Here is a 17,699-nt window from a genome sequence, read left to right on the forward strand (position 1 = left end):
TTAATTTTTACACTTGGTTTTGCATTTTTAGTTTCAAGTCTCGAGCTATGGGACAACAATCGTAAATTTATCTAGGCTGCATATGGATGCTAATATGTGTTAAGGAACATATACTGGTATACAGGTTTTGCTGGATACAGTCTTTTTTGCAGTGATACATTACCTCCTAGAACACTGCTGTTATCTCCTTTATACAGTCAGACCAGACTGTATTATCTTGAATAGTCTAATGCCTCATTTTGGAGAATTCATTTTTAAAAGGACATGCCTGAGCCTAAAGGATAACCTTAAATATGCTCTGAGATTTTAACACAGAGCAATTATACTGATAAGGGCATATGCTGTGTTAGATAATGTCACATCTTTAACGTGGAATAAGACACAAGACCAAACCTTCAATCACAGAAAAATGGCATTATCCACTATAACACACGTACTGTCATGTATTCTTTAGTTAGAACACAAACCAAATAGCAAACAGGCATCTTCCTTGTTAAAACACATGCATGTTTTTCCCCAAGTCCTGTACCCTGATCCCAAGCATGTGCATGCATTCATACACACACAACCTGAATATCTATCCATGGGGGAAAGATATAGTGTGATTCTGTGTCAGCAATGGAGACAAATTTGTCATTTGTATCACGATGTTTCTTCTCTGTCTGCTTTGATGAAATCACATCTGGACAGTCTGGTATTTGCTTACTAAAAATCTATAGTAGTGGGTGGCTGAAAATACATTCTCTAGACTCGCATCTTACAAAGTGCTTTTTTCAAATAAAACCCCAAAATTCCAAAATTTAATAAAAAATGTGAAAATTAGGAAGTACATTAAAAAACTTGACATTTTCTGTTTACGTACGAGCTCCTTCAGTTCTAATTCTCTGTGATGGCATACTAGGTTCTCCTGTCCCCAGAGTGTTTGTTGCTATTATCCGGAACTCATATTCCATCCACGGAATTAAATCAATCACTGTAGCAGATTCCATATTTCCTTCAATATCTGATGGTTCTAAAAAAAAAAAAGAAATTGCTTTAGTAAACAGCATTTTTACAAGGTCAGCCAACAATGTGGTTGATTTCAACAAAACTACCGCTATTCTGCAATCATACACAACCAACTGAAGGAAACTTGATGTTGTGCATTAGAAATACCACATTTAACAGAGTACTCATGGCGGTGACTGGGAATTAGGAAATTATGACACTATCTTGGATAAACCCTTATTGACTTGTTTTAACTGGGTGCGAACTAGCAAAAGAAGTACAGGTAGTTATGAGGTATCCTTACTAATTACATATTGTAGTTGTAGAATTTCATTTTATCTACAGAGAAATGTAATGAGAAATCTGGAATACAAAAACAGTACAATAAAAATTCATGATATAGAAAAGGGCTAGACAGGTGCAAATGTATGGTACAATCAATTGATAAAGAGTGGTTTATAAAATGCAGTCATATTTTGGTGCACCTTATTAGTGAGCATGTTACAACTTACTACCTAGTTCTGATCCAACAAGGGTAAAGTGTTCTTGTAATTCCTGCAAGAAGACTTATTGTCATAAGGATGAGCTTCTTTACTATAAATAAAATGTGTAACATGATTTTTTGTCTACAAATCACAAACAGGGTCTGTTTCTAAAGCTGTCTACAGTTATAGAAAGACAGAAGGTTTTCACTTATTGCGTGGGCCAAGAGTTGTTTGTCAAATTAGAGTCTTGGGTTCAAAAGGAGATGAGAAATGAGATATTCTGCACTAGAAAGGCAGCTGATTTAGAATTAAACTATGAATGCAATGGCTGCAAAAAAATCAGGCACGACAGTGTAAGCACTGGATGGCAACACAACTTTCCTCTACTTAATGAACGTTAAATTTTTCATTCCAAAGTGAGGCCCTGAAGGAGAAAGAAAAACACTCCATTTTCTTTCCACCTGCACACCACCCTCCCTCATCCTTACTCAAATTATTTTTCTGTTCAGTCAGCAGAGCCATTGCAAACCGCCTATGGCATCCAAGCCAGGATATAAATTTGGCATTCCTTCTTCTGAGCTACTTTCAATCTCTTAATTTAATCTTACTGTGCCACAGATTCCCAGAATAATTATTAATACTCAACACGATGAGAATCTGATCCCCTTAACTGGAAAGAGTAACAAAGATGTAAACAACTTATTACATAACCCATTCATATGTATTTCCACACTGTGAGGTAGAATACACCTTCTTCATAGAATACACTCAATATTATGCAACCTGAGATGAGTGACTTGGCTTGGGAATAATGGTAGTAGCAATAATAACAACAACATTTCCAAAGTGCAATGCCAAATTATATTTTTTTGGTCCACATATAGCAGCATTAGATGATAGCCTAAACACTGATGAAAGATCAATTTGGACTGTTCATCATGCTTCTTTCATATTAAAGTGAACATCGAGCCAAACTGGGGGCAGCTCAGAAATTAAACAAAAGCTTGCAGTTGTGCCAGTGATGGTTGCTATGGCGATTTTACCTATTTTTTGCTGGAATCCTCTATTAATCAAAATTACTCAGTGTGGTTCAAACGAAAAAGCAATGATTTTGAAAATGCTAGAATAGTTCATTTAAACTTTTCAAAAATGAATAATTTATATCTTTCCTGCGAGGTTCTTAAAAAAGGAATTCAACAATCTAGACTCCTCCTTTGTCCCACTCAAGATGTGAATCCCACCAACATGCTACAGGATAAGATACGAAGTCTGACTGCATGCCCCACTGACTATCTCATTAATTCCGTGAAGCAGAACTGAAGAGATGCAGAGAAATATATCCCATCGTGCCTATCACACTGCAAATAGGGAAGCTTCCTGAGAAGTGAGAGAGATGGGTTCAAGGGTCTGCTCTGAACCAGACAGAGAGAAGATCTGAATCCAACACTTGTATCTCCTACACACATTTCTAGTTCCAGTAACACGCAGCACAAAAGGAAGCAGGATCACAGCTGCCACCCCATTTATAAATTCTTCCTATAACCTCATTTCTTTCCAATTCCTTTTTTTTTTTTTTAATTAAAAAGAAAAACGATGAACAGGAAATAAAACATAATTTATCCTGAAAAAAAGCAGAGGCTGGTCTACAAAGATCCTCCTTCCTGTATATATTGTTAAGGAAGCAAATCATCAGTTACTCGAAGAGCTCTAATTTCTAGAGTAATTATTTTTTTTAAGTTCAAAGAAATCTATTCTACAGAAACTATTAAACAAGATATAAGAGATAGAAAGTGACTGGGGAACCTTCTAGTTTTCTTTTCCAAGCTACTTCAACTTAACTCATATAAAGGTGCTGGCTGTTGGAGGTTATTATATACAAAGGAGCTACATATACTACATATTCTAGAAGAGAAATGTGATTTAAGGCAGTAGGCCTAGTATTTTCAACTTTTTACTTTAAAAATCTAACAGATTTTCAGATTAGTATGTAAAAGTCTATTTCTTAGACATCTCTGTAGTTTCATAGGACAACTTAAACGAAAGACAATAGCTGAAACTGTTAATATTCTTAGTATTTAGAAATGCTGAGTATGTGATGCCCTAATTCACAGAAAAGCATGTAATTTATAATTTATTATGGTAGCATAATGAATCATACTGACAGAACAATTCTGTATAGCTTGTGGCAACGCTATCCTTCATAAAGCATTCAAAGATACTAGTAGTTTAACACTATTTTCATAATGCATGTTATGAACTTATGTTAAATCTTGTAAAGAAATAAACATCAGCATGCCCTGTGTTCAGGTAGGTGTCTCCTCAGCTGCAATTATGTGGCACAATGATGACATCCAGTGGTTAGAAGGATAATCTTAGCTATGTTTTCTCTAGGAGTGCCAGTTTTAACCCAACTGGAACTTAAGTCTGCTCCCAGGAAAAAGTTTTAATCAACTTTCTGCATAACAAATACAGAAATGAAGACACCTGTATGTGTTCCAAATTAACCTGTGGTTAAATTTTTATGATTCTAGTAGTTGATGTAGAATGTTTCAAGCAAAAAGGAAAGAGGCAAAAAACAGATGAAAACTCTGGCCTGTTCTTTTCAGTATTTCTCGATATTCAGTTCAGACCCTCCAAGTTCTGGGAAGAAATCTGCTGACAATACACTGACAGAATGGTACCTGCTCCCAAACCCTGTAGCAGACATTAACAGCATCCCTGGTTTCCTTTTATTGTGACTATTTTCTGATTAGCCAAGCTTTCTAACAATCAAACACTTTAACACCTACTGACTTTATTACTTCTGGCATTACTCTTACCTGTTTTGGCATCTTTCCACTCTTCAGATAGAAAGGTTTTTGACTGGATAGTGTATTTAGAAATAGGGCTATGATTGTCTGTTCCACGACTCCAGGTAAGTGCTACAGCAGTGTCTCTAATTTCTTCTACTCTTATACCTCCAGGAGGGCCTGGAGGACCTGAGAAAAAAAGATTGGTAGTTCAATTCACAAATTAAATACCTGAAAATGAAAGTTCACTAAATTTCCTACCTATATTTTTAACATATAAGGCTTTTGGGTCTCACTTTCTACTTAAGAAAAAACTGAAAATGTATATACATATTTTAATACTCACAGAGTGATTCAGAGGAAACTTCCAGAATTCCTGTGCAAGTAGTAAAATACAGATTTTTTTAATAATTTGAAACTGTTGCTGCTCTTTTTTTTGAGCAATACTCAGAAAAATAAGTCATAAAATCTTCCTTCCTAAATTCCACATAAGGATGACCTTATTGTGGGCCCACCTTTAATCTCCACTTTTGCTTGTGCCATATTGCCCCTGACTGGAATTTATATGGAAAAGACATCTAAAAAGAAAGACATTTCTATAGACCTCTTCTCATTTCTCTTGACCTTCATATTACCCCAATGTGGTAAACCCATCATCAGATTCAGATTTCCTCCAGACTAACATAACTTGAGTCAAAGCAGAACTAGACAATGTTTCTCTACAGTTCAACAAAAGCCTTCCCCCAACAAGAATTTCAAAAATCCATGCCAAAATGTGGAATCCACTACACTCACTGAACTAAAAGGAGTCTTGTAAACTACATGGGTGAAATCAAACAACCTCTGTGCACCACAATAAGCCCACAAAGATGCCCACAAAGGAACAGAAGCACTAAGCTGTCAAAGAGAAAACATTTTTCACAAAACTGCCATTCCACATCTGCCCTTTCAGTCTTGATAATCAAAAAGGACCTATAAAATAATTTCTAAAGAGTATTTTCTTTTCAAAAGATACTTACGAAGATTTCAAAATTCATAGCTCTAATGAATATAAAAAGTCATGAACTAACAGATGTTGGCTTTACTATGCTCCCAACACCCAGCTAAATCATTACAGTTAGAATTTGCTTGCTCTAAACTAGTTCACAGTCTCATCTCTATGCTTTTCAAGTATTAAATACCATTTCTGCTCAAACTAACTGCTCAAAATAATCGCAATTATTCTCAATCCATATTTGGCTTTAAGTTTGTTAGTTGTACTTATCTGAAGAGACAGTCCTCTGTTCCTAAAACTTGACTGTTTTTTTCCAGGTGTATCGCTAAACCTAGTAAGTGGTATAACATTTCTTTCCCAAACCTCATCTGATTTACTCCTGAACAATAATAGCAGACAAAAACTGCTGAAGTGAATGCTTGCTTTTTTCTAAATTAATTTTTTTAATTTTAGATTTTTTCTTCTAAGTACCACTAATCCCACACCTTTACTTTGTGTAGGTAACTTTTTTATTATTGCTGTGCTGTACCTTGCTCCCCAGAAGAGAGACTAAAATGTACAGATCAACAGGCACAGGTGATTTTTTCATAGACTAGAAAGCTAAGAAAAGAATGATGCAAGCACATACATATGTGAGTACAGGAATCTTCATCTGTAAAAGACACCACAATGTTCAGTAAGCTGTGCTAAAACCCTCAAACGTACAGTAATTCTGTAACCCAAAACTTAGTACCTACTTACAAATTTGGCCTATAGGTATTTTCAGATCATTCTTTTCCTACTGACTGTTTTGGGTTTGTTATGCTTCTGTTTTAAATGATACACACGTTATGTGATATATATTAACTGTTGTGTAAAAACAAGAGACAATGCATTAGAACTATTGAGAAGTATTTTCTGATTCCACATTCAGAGATAATAATATGCCAACATGATTCAGGTAATTATCCAACAATCTGACTGAACAAGTCCCAGAGCATATTAAAAAAAAACCCAACAAGAAGAAACAGGATATATTTCTCTGCAGTATTTACAGAGAAACCACAGAAAAACAAAACAAAAACAACTCATCAAAAACAATGGAATGAGGTTTCTACATCAGATCTAAACACACAGTGTGCCAAATATATCTTCAGCTCTTGAGCTCTTTATTTTCTCCATAAATCTGAGCAAAAGGAATCAAATGAAATTAACTGAATCAAGCAAATATACTACCACATACTGTTGTTCCTAGGTTTCAGTGAATTTATTCTTCTAATAAGCAAGCAGTTCCATTACTGACTTCAAAAGTATTCACATTTATACTGGTTCCTCAGGAATATATATGCCATTGTTTAAAAAGAAATAAGCATGACCACTCTACGCAATCTATTGGGCTATGGACTGTGACTTCGACAACCAAATTCCTGACTTTCTTATCCTAAGATCCAAGAATATAGACACCGTTTAGTATCCTTGGAAAAATGTACATCAGTTAACTACTGGATTGTTTATAACCAACTTCTACTAAAATTCATATCTTGTCATTGAAAACTAATCTACTAATTAGATGTTTCTGGACCTCTCCAAGAGTCTTTCAAGTTAAGGACTAAATGCATCATTGCATGTAGAAACAGCCTCTTACTCTTCACAGAGATGTGCAAAGTAGAAGTTGTTGCTAAGAGCTGATTTTTAAGATGAGGCTTGTTAGTCATCTCTCCACTCTGGTAATGTGCATACTTACTAGCCCAGCCCTAAGGACTCAGGTAGGTAAGGCCTGAGAGACCTGTTCTCCTGCAAGACTGTTCACTCCAGAAGCCCTCAAGCTGGAAGGTATGGAAAGGTTCACCAGCCTCAAGATCTTTCTTTCCTTTTCTTTAGGATATCTCTCTTACAGCTTCTCACCTCACTATCAAAGTTGCTGAAAATGGCATGTGGCAGGAAACACCAAGGGCCAGCTGCTCCCTCAGGAAAGCTGAGCCAGAACCCATGAGTAGCCCCAGGGCTGGCAGTTCCTTCAACAGTGGGGCACAGTTCTGCACAATGTGAATATAGCGGGCAGAGCCGGGTGCTGATATGGCAGCCCTAGGTACCACAAGCAATGAATCAGGTGCATCCAGGTGACAAACTATTACGCATACCCAAGCAGTCCATCCAGGAGACAAGCTACCTACAGCATAGGTCTGAAGCCCATTGAGGAGGCAGGGCCAGAGACAGAGCTGGAAGCAGGTATGTCTGTAACATAGCTCCAGTCAGGGCTGAAGGTTCAGGGCTGAGCTTAATAGAGATCCAGGGCTTACGGGCAGTTGCACGGGTGGGTGTGCTGGGTGAGGCTGGTCGGGGCCATTAAGGCCTGTTGGTGCATTCAGGGGCCTGACAGTCTTCAGTGTACTCATATCACTAGCAATTCTGAACACAACAGCATTTTTAATACTCTGAGATCACACAGGACAATCCATATGAGCTGTTGAATTGTTTTGTGGACAGACAAAATATCCTTATGTGTCTGCATGAACAGTGCCTATCCTTTACTGCTTCATTGAGGAGGTACTCGGGAGCCTAGCTCTGTGTTTTCGCACTTTGCTGTTGCCTCTTTATAGCAATGCAGTGAAACTATACTGTCCCCTTTGTCATATTCCATCAGATACATAACCTTGCCGCTGTAAGATGCTGAGTCTTCCACTGACAAAAATGGTAGTGCGAATTACTCATCACTAAGCAGAACTGTGTTCATCATATTAAATCCAAATGCTGAGCATAAAATGAATGTTAATTTCTTCCAAAACATAACCTCAGAGCAATGATTCTAATTATAATTACTGGGTGGGAAGGATAATCAGAAGCTTGATAAGACACCTCATCTCTACTTTTAAAATGAATTGCTTGCATGATACTAAGGCACATGAACAGACCTTTCTCTTTTTCTTTGAAGGTGTATTCTGCAGTTTCACCACTTACCATATTTGCTTCAACATTTCATCTAAAATTGATGACATTTCACTGGCTGTTAATATCCAGAAAAAAAATAAATACAGAAATATTCAAGTCCACAACATCCCCAGATGACAGAAATTCAGAATCTAGGCACAAGCTACACTTTGTCGGCCGTACAGATCTACAGTATAACTGGAACATGGGGCAAAACATGACAGCAATGTGGGTCCAAGTACAAATTAAGTCTGCTTTGAATTGTCAGCATTACAGAGCACTAGCACTTCAGAACGTGTTATACCTGGACGCACAAAACAGAGTAAAAGGACATGAAGTAACTCACACTATTGAAACTATGCATTGTAACAGATTGTGTAGGATATGTACTGCATGAGCAAGCACAGTGTTTTGAGGCTGCAGTAACACTTAATAGACATGAATCAGTTAATAATGGAGTGATAACCTTAGCCCCAAATGTCCTGGTTTCTGTCATTTGAAAACTAGGAATCCTTTTAATGTAGGCTTAGCATTATACACAATAATTTAATCCATAAAGCTTTACGAGAAAAGAATAGTGGCTTCTTAAAAATGTTATGCAGTGGATACATTGAAATGATACTCAAAATCTGTTTTTAATAATGAACACCAAATTAAACTGTCTTTAAAATTACTTTAACATAAGGAAAATACCCATACTAAAAAAATCTTCACTGCTTTTCAGGAAAACACACAGTCACTTGGACATCTAAATGTCTGGAATAGAATCAGTACCCTAAGTAGACTTTAAGGACTTTGCATGCTCATGCAGTTCTGTTTAATTTCTGTCATTTCTTGAGAAATAGCATATTCTAAACAACCAGAAACACTCTGACTGTCTAGATGAAAACCAGCCACATTTCTGTTTTACCTGGAAAACCTTACCTCTTACCACAAGGTCAGCTGAAGCCGAGGAATTATCCACAATTGTCTGAGCAGTGCACGTGTACCTCCCTGCGTGCCGCAGCTGAACGTTTTTAATGAGCAGCTCACCGTTGGATTTAATCTGTCACAAAAATAGCACTTAGTGAAGCTGGTAAACATCCTTGTACAGCTATGTGATACATGTCCACACATCCCTCCCAACTGATATACAGTGGTTGCTATTACTAAAGAATCAAGTGTTTACTTTGAGAACGGATCACCCTCAAAGATACAGCTGATTTACATGACAGCTGTTGAAAGTGTCCTGTATTTCCTGAGGAGTTGCTGCTCTTTACCAGACATGAAAAAAAATGATGCCTTACTAAATGTTTTTTTTTTAAAAGCCAGCATCTCCCTTTTACTTTTTGAAGCCTGTATCTGAACATTAAATTTAGTCAAGAATCTTTTCATTAAACAGCAAATGATTTTTCTGCACCATTAATTGCTTTTTTATGCATGTTTGCATGATAACATGTCATGGAGGCCTACTAATAGAGCAGGATACTGTTTAGCTCTTCCTTTACGAGCTTAACTTTACAAACCTAAAGCAGTGTGAACATTTTTATCATGGAGAAGCTGCAACCACAACCTAAATAAAGATGCACCAAGGAGATACTAAAATGCAGCAACTGTGAAGAAACAATAATGTCCAACATGTGTCACAGCTCCTTAGAGGAAAGGTTGCTGTGCACAGTGGTGCTGGTGATGGGCAGGACGATGACAGTAACCGTAAGCCCCATGGCAGGGGGCTGGGCTGCTGGGGCTCCAGGCTGGCTCTGAGTCAGCACAGCCCAGGGCAGTCCCTTCCTTTGGTGACCTGGGATGGGGTGCACCCAGACAGCAACCTGGTGAGGCCTCAGCCAGGGCTGACCCCCTGATGAGGGAGCCACATCTTGTTGAGCTGAAATGCTGCCTTTTGGGTCTACCAGAAGTACAGCTCCCATCATGGCACAGCCCCGCCATGGGCCCTGCTGAGCAGCCAGCCACTTCCCAGCCTGACTGTGGCCTGGCCTCCTCATGATGGACCTGCCCAGCCACCCCTGGGCTGGGCCCAGCCCCGGCTGCTGCCACCAGCCCAGCCCTGCTCCTCTCCCTTGGGCCCTGCGGGACAGGGCTCTCATGGCGAGGCCCCTGCCCTGCTGCCCACGCTATCCACCCCAGCTCGGCCCGCGCTGCTCCCTGGCACCAGGACCTTCAGGGAAGCAGTCTACCACGCAACAAGGCTTATACCCTCTTCACCAGTGCTAGACTATCAGGAAAATATATAGCTATATTGTTAGATGGCTGTAAGGTCCACTGTCTGCTGCTACATGTGGCTGTACAGATGGCAAACTGAATACAATATTTTTGTCCTATGACACTTCTGTGAACCCACTGAGCAACTGGATGTGCATCTGTAAAACAAGGAGTAGAAGAGAGACGACTATATACACCACAGCTTTCTTAATGAAAAACACATTTTATGTTAATAAAGACAGTTATACAAATGTTTAAAAATAACACACTTGAAATGTTTGGTTTATCTATCCTACATTTTATTCAAAAAAAAACATTACGAGGTTAAATCATGGGGTTATACATGTGTTAGTCTTAAAGGTATTTCAGAAAAAAACCAACATTCTCTCCAAAATGTATTTGATTCATGGAAGTCAAAATGTTATAAAAGATTAATAGATGTATTTATACCACACTATATTGAAAGGGGCAACATTTAGATTTCCTAAACCACCACAGATTGTTCAGAAATACAGTTTTTTAAAAAAACCCTCAAACACTGAGATAATTCACTGCAATCCTGAAACCTTCACATGCAGGAACAAAAGGTATTCAGATGCAAAATGGTACATAAAAAAGAAACTGCTAAATATTTAGGTGTAACAGCTAGTGCCATCATCATGGAAGGTTCTAGAGAACAACAAAGACCTTCATTACAATCACAAATTAAGGGCTGTCATTAGCATCTCTGCATTTAGACATTCTGAAGAAATGAAATAAAGCTATGTCATTTAGTTTATGTTTCCTGATTGAAGAAGAGGAGGAAAAAAGTAAGGTTAAATCTTTTCCAAATGTTCTGAAACTAGAATGCCAGTTTAGAGTCTATATTTAGGGGAGATAAAAATAGCCAGATAAAACTATCATTTTGCTTTCCAAACTCCAGTGAGGATTTTGGATGCCAGCTTCAAATTCTGCTGGCACAAAATTTCAGCATGAACTGAAATCTTTTAATACCAATTTTTCTGGTCCAACATAAGAATTTACATCTTTAAGAAATTACTGAGGTAAACCATTGATTGGATAAAAAGAGAAACAAGCGCACTGCTTAATTCTGGCTAGCAATACTTCAGCTGATTGCCTCACAGGGTCAGAGAAATGCAGGTTATACTGTACCTTTTCAATTTCTGAGTGACACAAGTGCTGTAAGTAATGATCAAACAGATTAGCTGGATCAGTGAACAATCCAATATTCTTGATATATTTCTGACATTTCTCCTTTAGTTATTATTAAACTATGCGCAGATACCTATCTTTTATTTTTTCCACACTTTTCCTCAAGATTGATATGACAGGGCTTTTAATTTAATTTTCCAAAGTGCAATCAGGATACAGACATGAGGTGAGTCTGGGACAGTGGCACTTTTGTGTAGGTGCCCCCCCAATTTATTAATCAGAACTGCAGGGGGGCTGCCTTCAAGGACTACTGTGGGGATTTGAAAATCTGTGGGGATTACTGCGTAAGTGAACACTGGCTGGCTGCCTGACTAATCACGTTTTGTCTACAGTGGGCTAATCAATGCTGTTAACAGTTTTCAGAAAGAAAAATCGATGGGAGTGTCAGTACTTCTACTGGAGCACAGACAGTGGCTACGTGTTCCTCTGTCCTCCAGAAAAACACAGCAAAGAAGCTGCAGAAGTCCAAACTCCTTGAGTCTGCAGTTTCTGGGGTTTTTTATGTTTTGTTCTTATTGGTTTTGGTTTTAACAGAAGAGACAAACAGTTCTCTGAGTGCTGTGTATAAACCTTTGGTTTATTAACACTAAATGTCATCCTAGAAAGAATGACACTGCCTGTGAATCTCTGATCATTGCTTTTGATCTTTGATCTGCAAATACACATAAGAAAAGGTTGGGCAAAGCAACAAGGTTTAGAAAAACTGCATAAACTTAGAATTCTCATAATCATATTATTGCTTCAATAACAAATGATTACAAACTCTTAATAGTCTTAGTACTCATTAATTCCTATGTTAGCACTTTAATTAAAAATACTTCCTTATATTTATTATTGATGTGCCCATATTCTTGTTCTACCATTAATTTCCCATATGGGAACTTGGTCTTAAAATCTAATGATGAAAAACAGATGGGGAAATGTAACATGATTTAAAAATCAACAACCCATAGATGTGGAATCGTATCTTGTTGGTTTATAAGGTCTCCTGTAGAACAAGGTTTTATGCAGTTGGTAATAAAGCTCTCCATACCCCAGAAGAAGCCTAAGTTCTTGGTGGTAAAAGAAGAGCTTACAAAGCAAATAAAGAGTATGGGCATCAGCAAATTCTGTCCACAAATTAGATATGAATGCACTGTATGCTTTCATTCAAAAACCTCAGCTTGGCTAAGTCTAAAAATGCCTTCCTTAACTGAGAGAAAACTGAATCACAGACTGGAAAGAGTGATAGCAGTACTCAGGGATGTTCCAAGGGTATCTGTGGTTCGCCACTCAGTTATTTACCAAGTTTCAAGCAAAGACTTTCATCATATGAGCCCTATATTTATGCTTTAATAGTGATGTCAAAAATAGCATTGTATGACCTGTTTCTGAGATTCACTGTTCTCTTCTGACTATCACCTTTGCTAGTGCACTAAATTACTGAAAACCATCAGAACATGCCCCTGTGTGATCAAAAATTATTTACAGGAATCTAGTCTTCTGATTGAAAGCAGAATCTGCTTCTGTTGGGACCTCAGAGACAATAACAGAACTTACATTAGTATGAAGCTAACAAGCCCTTTGTAATAATAAAACTAAGTTGATGGAACTAGATGAACCTGGTAAGCAGAGTCTTTTTAAATTCAGGTTCGAAAACTAGACATCTGAGCTTCAGAGTTACTTAACACACAGTGGAGGTAAGATGATAAGAGAATCGATAAAGAAGTTACGTGGAAGAGATAGGACTTGTAGTGATGACATTAGCTTTTCCAAAGCTAGTAATAATTTTAAACATCTTTTTCTCTTACTTGTACCTAAAATTATCAACTCTAAGTGAATTCACGTGTTTTGTTCCTGCCAGTAGAAGATCTGCTATGTGGTAGATGCAAGTAGAACAGATAATCCAACAGCTGTTGATGAATGTTAATGTTAATGTGATTACAGCTGCTTTCCTGATATTGAGATCAGAGATGACATGAGGACACCACCACCAATGCAGCTCTATTGTTTCAATCCTATTCACATGAGAGATTATCTCACTTTGTTTATAAGTCATGGCTGACATGGAAGTTATGGCTAAAATAAAAAACCAAGCAGGATAATGACAAGAGTCATTCCCACTGAAGAATCAATTCCTTCAGTGAACTATATTTATATGTAAAGGAAGTACAGTGCTAATTCTACCCCTGAAATGTGGACTGGGAAGTATTTCCAACAAATATATTATTCTTCCCCATTCAGCATACCGCTGAGAATGCCTGAGGACACTGTGCTTTGTACCATCATCCCTGTGGTAATATGCCCTGTTATTTCATTTCCTACAACAGAAAAAGCTTAGATACTTGTTGACTTTTTGACTTACACTCATGGCTCACAACTTTACAGCTGATGATGAAAATTCACACTGCAAACTACATTTCTCTGAGTAGTGCCCACATCTGACTTTCTGAGCTCCTGCTACCTAACTAGGGATGGTATACGGATTCTGGTAGTTTGTGAAGTCTCACAAGCACATAAAATTAGTCAACTGATTTTGCATTGTATTTTTTTAAGTCTCGCACAGAAGTTGGCATATCTTGATCCTCTAAACATACTACATTTCTTTGTGCTGGAAATAGCACTGTGGATTAATAATAGGTTTCCTCAAAGGCTTCTGTCAGAGCTAACTATTCACTGGCTTCACCATCAGACTATGTCTTCTTCTTTCCTTCCCCTCCTTGCTTTTTAACCACTGACTCCATCCATCTCATTCCATGCTCACTACATTACTATTAGGCCCTAGCCTCTAATTTTACCCCAAACATAGTCAAAATGTGATTTCCAACACACTCATGTCTAAAGTGTCTCCCTAATACATCAAGGCACTGAAAGCAACGTACTGAGACAGTGCCTTTGGAGAGTCCTGCAACTTTTTTTCAGAAAAAGCAGTAGTTCAGTTGATTTGGTTGGCCATGCTTCATGAACAATCATCTGCCCCCTCAATATATTCATCAAATTGTACTGTATGAGCTCACTATGATGTTGTCTCCCAGGTTTTGTTCCAATCCATACACAGCCTCTTCTTCCTCGTCAGTGGGTAACTAAGCTTTCTTATCTAAACACTTTTCTCTAATTCTTCAGTTCTCCTCCTAGAGTTTCTATTGATCTCCTGTCGTATAGTGGTAGCTAGACTCCACACTGTGCAAGGAGGTTTGCCAGGTGAAGCAGTGAAGAAAAATTAAAATGAAAATCTTCATATCTTTTTTGCTGCAGAAAACTGTGGAATGCAAAAGGAGATATTTATACAATAAAACTAAGTGTCTACTCAGTAATATGTTGAAGCAGGAGCATGTAGTAAAACACCTTTGTCTACTATGTCCAGCCAAGGAACTGCAAATTATAAATTACAAAAACCAAGCAGGCATTAAGCTATACTCCTCCAATAGGATTTTTATAGTCCAAGTTACTCTCTGTGGTTTACAAAAACAGCTGTTTTGGAGAACCTTCCTTTCTGGCAAATGCTGTCTCCAATCTAGAATTTATCTCACCCATTTTAGACATCTGTAGCATGGATTTTGGTATCTTAACTAACCACCTTTTACAGTCAAAGTGAAGAAACAGGCCCTTCCATGTGTGATTTACTTTAATGTAAAGTAACTGCCTGGCCACGTATCGCCAGAATATTATGAATGCGGTCCTAGAACACTGCAAAGCTTTCTGTACTTTGGAGAGGAATAAAGTTAAGAATAATAATATTTGCATAAGAAAAAAAAAAGCTTTTGAGAATTCAGTGAAGTCCACGCTATTGAAGGTTAACTGTATGATGGTTGCAGGGACACCAGCACAAGTTATACATGGACAGCTTGGATTCAGAAGTTGCTTCAGAGCTAAATAGAGCCTGAGCTATAAGCCCTGCAAGTTCTGGGCTGAAAATGTTTGGTTGTGTCTGTACCATGTCCCTGAACCTATGAACACTGGAAAGCACACTGTGGATTCGGCAGGTCTTAATTCCTGCTCAGTAGGAGTCATGACACAGGTGTGTCAGCATCATCCTGAACAATGCTCCTCATTACATCAGAGCTCTTTAGTTGGGTGCAATGCTATGCAATGTCCAGCATCAACAAAGACACCCTTCTCTCCTGTGAACTCCCTGTAAAAAAGATTCCCTACCAATTCTGTAAAAAAATTCCATCATTAAAGCTGCTGGTAAGGTAAATTATTCCTAAATGTTCAAACAAAGTGATTTGACAATTCTCAGAGTGTTAAGATTCCTATTTAGATGGAAATTAGAAAGAACAAAACATAAAGTTCTATGATACACTTTCTAAAATAACATCATTCTTGCTGGTACGAAGCTTTGTCCAACACCTTAAATCGTTACTTCAAACACTGGAGTTTATGCGTGTGGTGAAAGGTGCTGATATCCCATTAGACAAATAATTGTCCACCAGAATATAAATGTACTGGCTGAGCAAAATACTGCTTTTTGAATAACTCTATATAAAAGACTCTATAGCCTCTTGAGGCAACCTGTTCCAATGTCTGAACACCTTCACAATGAAAAGGTTTTCCTTATGTTTAATCAGAATTTCCTGTTTTTCAGTTGCTGACCATCACCTCTTGTCCACTCACTGGGTGCTAATGAGAAGAGTCTGGTTTCGTCTTCCTCACTTCCCTCTCACCAGGTATTTATACGTGTTGACAAGATCCTCCTGAGCTTTCTCTTCTGCAAGCTACATAATCCCAGCTCCCTCATATGTCAGATGCTTCAAACTATTAATCATCTCAATCCTACCACTGAGAAGTTCAGCAGAGGGTTTGAGGGCATGCATCTTTGATTCTTTTCCTTTTACAATAGGAACAAAATGATTGCTTTCTACTTTTCAATATTTTTAAAATGCAAGGTGTGAATTTCATAACAAAAGTCAAGAAACCAAGAATCTTTGACATGCAAAAATTTAAGAGAATTCCAAAATTCTCACAACTGAAAAAACAAAGTAATTTATCTTGGAAAAAAAAAAAAAAAGGCATCAAGTTGCAAATTTCTCTTACAAATAGTCCTGGTCACTCCCAATTCTGCACTTACCATTTGGCACTTCTGTTTTTTGCTGGTTTTGTTTTTGCAGAGGGGAGGGGAACTCAACATCTCGAGTGGTGCTCCATGGAATGTTTTTTTTGATAAATTATGATCACAAAACAGCATGAAGACTTGAAGCTATCTGATGTAAAAATAAGGATAGTATCTTCTGCGGGATGTAAAAAACACACTGGATGCCAAGAACAGAACTTACAAACCACTTCAGTAACGTACTTTAAATGATCTGGATATTATATGATAGGGTGATAAAGGCCTGCATTTTGGTAGGTGTGAAAGGGTCTCAGGTACTCAAATAAAATTTTTCCTTATTTTTATAATCTCACTGCTAATATGAGAAAACATGAGCAAGCAACAAGTCAACTGTCTCTATGTCAAAATTTATTGTTTAGCCTTATTGTATTTTTGAATCATCACTTTCTCTTCCTTTTAATTGTTATAAAAGAAAGTTATTTGCAAGCAGGATAAGTTCCTGAAAACTTGTATGGCAAATTAATTTAGTTTAATAAAGATAAAATGTTGAGAGAATATCAGGGCTTCAGGTTCACAACCTATAAACAATGTAGCAAACAGAAATATTGATGGTATTGAAAGTATTTTAAAATGCATGTCTATATGTGACTAAGACTATTACAGCCTGCATTTGGACTCTTGCTAAGTAAATGTACAAGTTTCTGACTTGAATCAGTTAAATTATGGAGTTCCTCTCCCTGACTATCCATTCAACTAGACTAGTGTAGCTCCAAAAGTATAAAACAAAGTTACACATATTCACATATTAAAGAGAATTTTTTGTAATAAACTTAAAAGAATATACTTATTTGGATGCTATGTATTTTTAAAATATATATTAAAAGTAAGCTTTTCAATCTTTAAATACACATGACAAAACCCAGATCCATAAATAACAAATGACTGAGGAACAGAGGAACAACCAATACATCTATGACCTAGGATCAGAGGAACCACCATATATAAGGTCAAAAGCAAACAATTTAATAGTAAGATTTCAAAGATTCCACTTGACTCTTCAAAATTAATATATATATTTAACTAATTAATATATATAT

The 17,699-nt window shown here is 37.4% G+C and overlaps 1 protein-coding gene across 6 annotated transcripts in view; it reads right to left on the bottom strand.

The window, feature by feature from the left end:
* Positions 1 to 17,699, bottom strand: part of CNTN1 (contactin 1) — a 253,279-nt gene that overhangs the window by 42,270 nt on the left and 193,310 nt on the right. For all 6 annotated transcript variants that reach the window (XM_074903037.1, XM_074903035.1, XM_074903036.1 and 3 more), the window contains 3 exons: positions 9,087 to 9,207; positions 4,292 to 4,450; positions 863 to 1,012 (listed from right to left, as the gene is read on the bottom strand). In XM_074903037.1, coding sequence (XP_074759138.1) covers positions 863 to 1,012; positions 4,292 to 4,450; positions 9,087 to 9,207 — 430 coding nt within the window. The remainder of the gene's footprint in view (positions 1 to 862; positions 1,013 to 4,291; positions 4,451 to 9,086; positions 9,208 to 17,699) is intronic.

The sequence above is a fragment of the Athene noctua genome, chromosome 3 (assembly GCF_965140245.1).
Source record: "Athene noctua chromosome 3, bAthNoc1.hap1.1, whole genome shotgun sequence".
In the NCBI taxonomy this organism is placed as follows: Eukaryota; Metazoa; Chordata; class Aves; order Strigiformes; family Strigidae; genus Athene; species Athene noctua.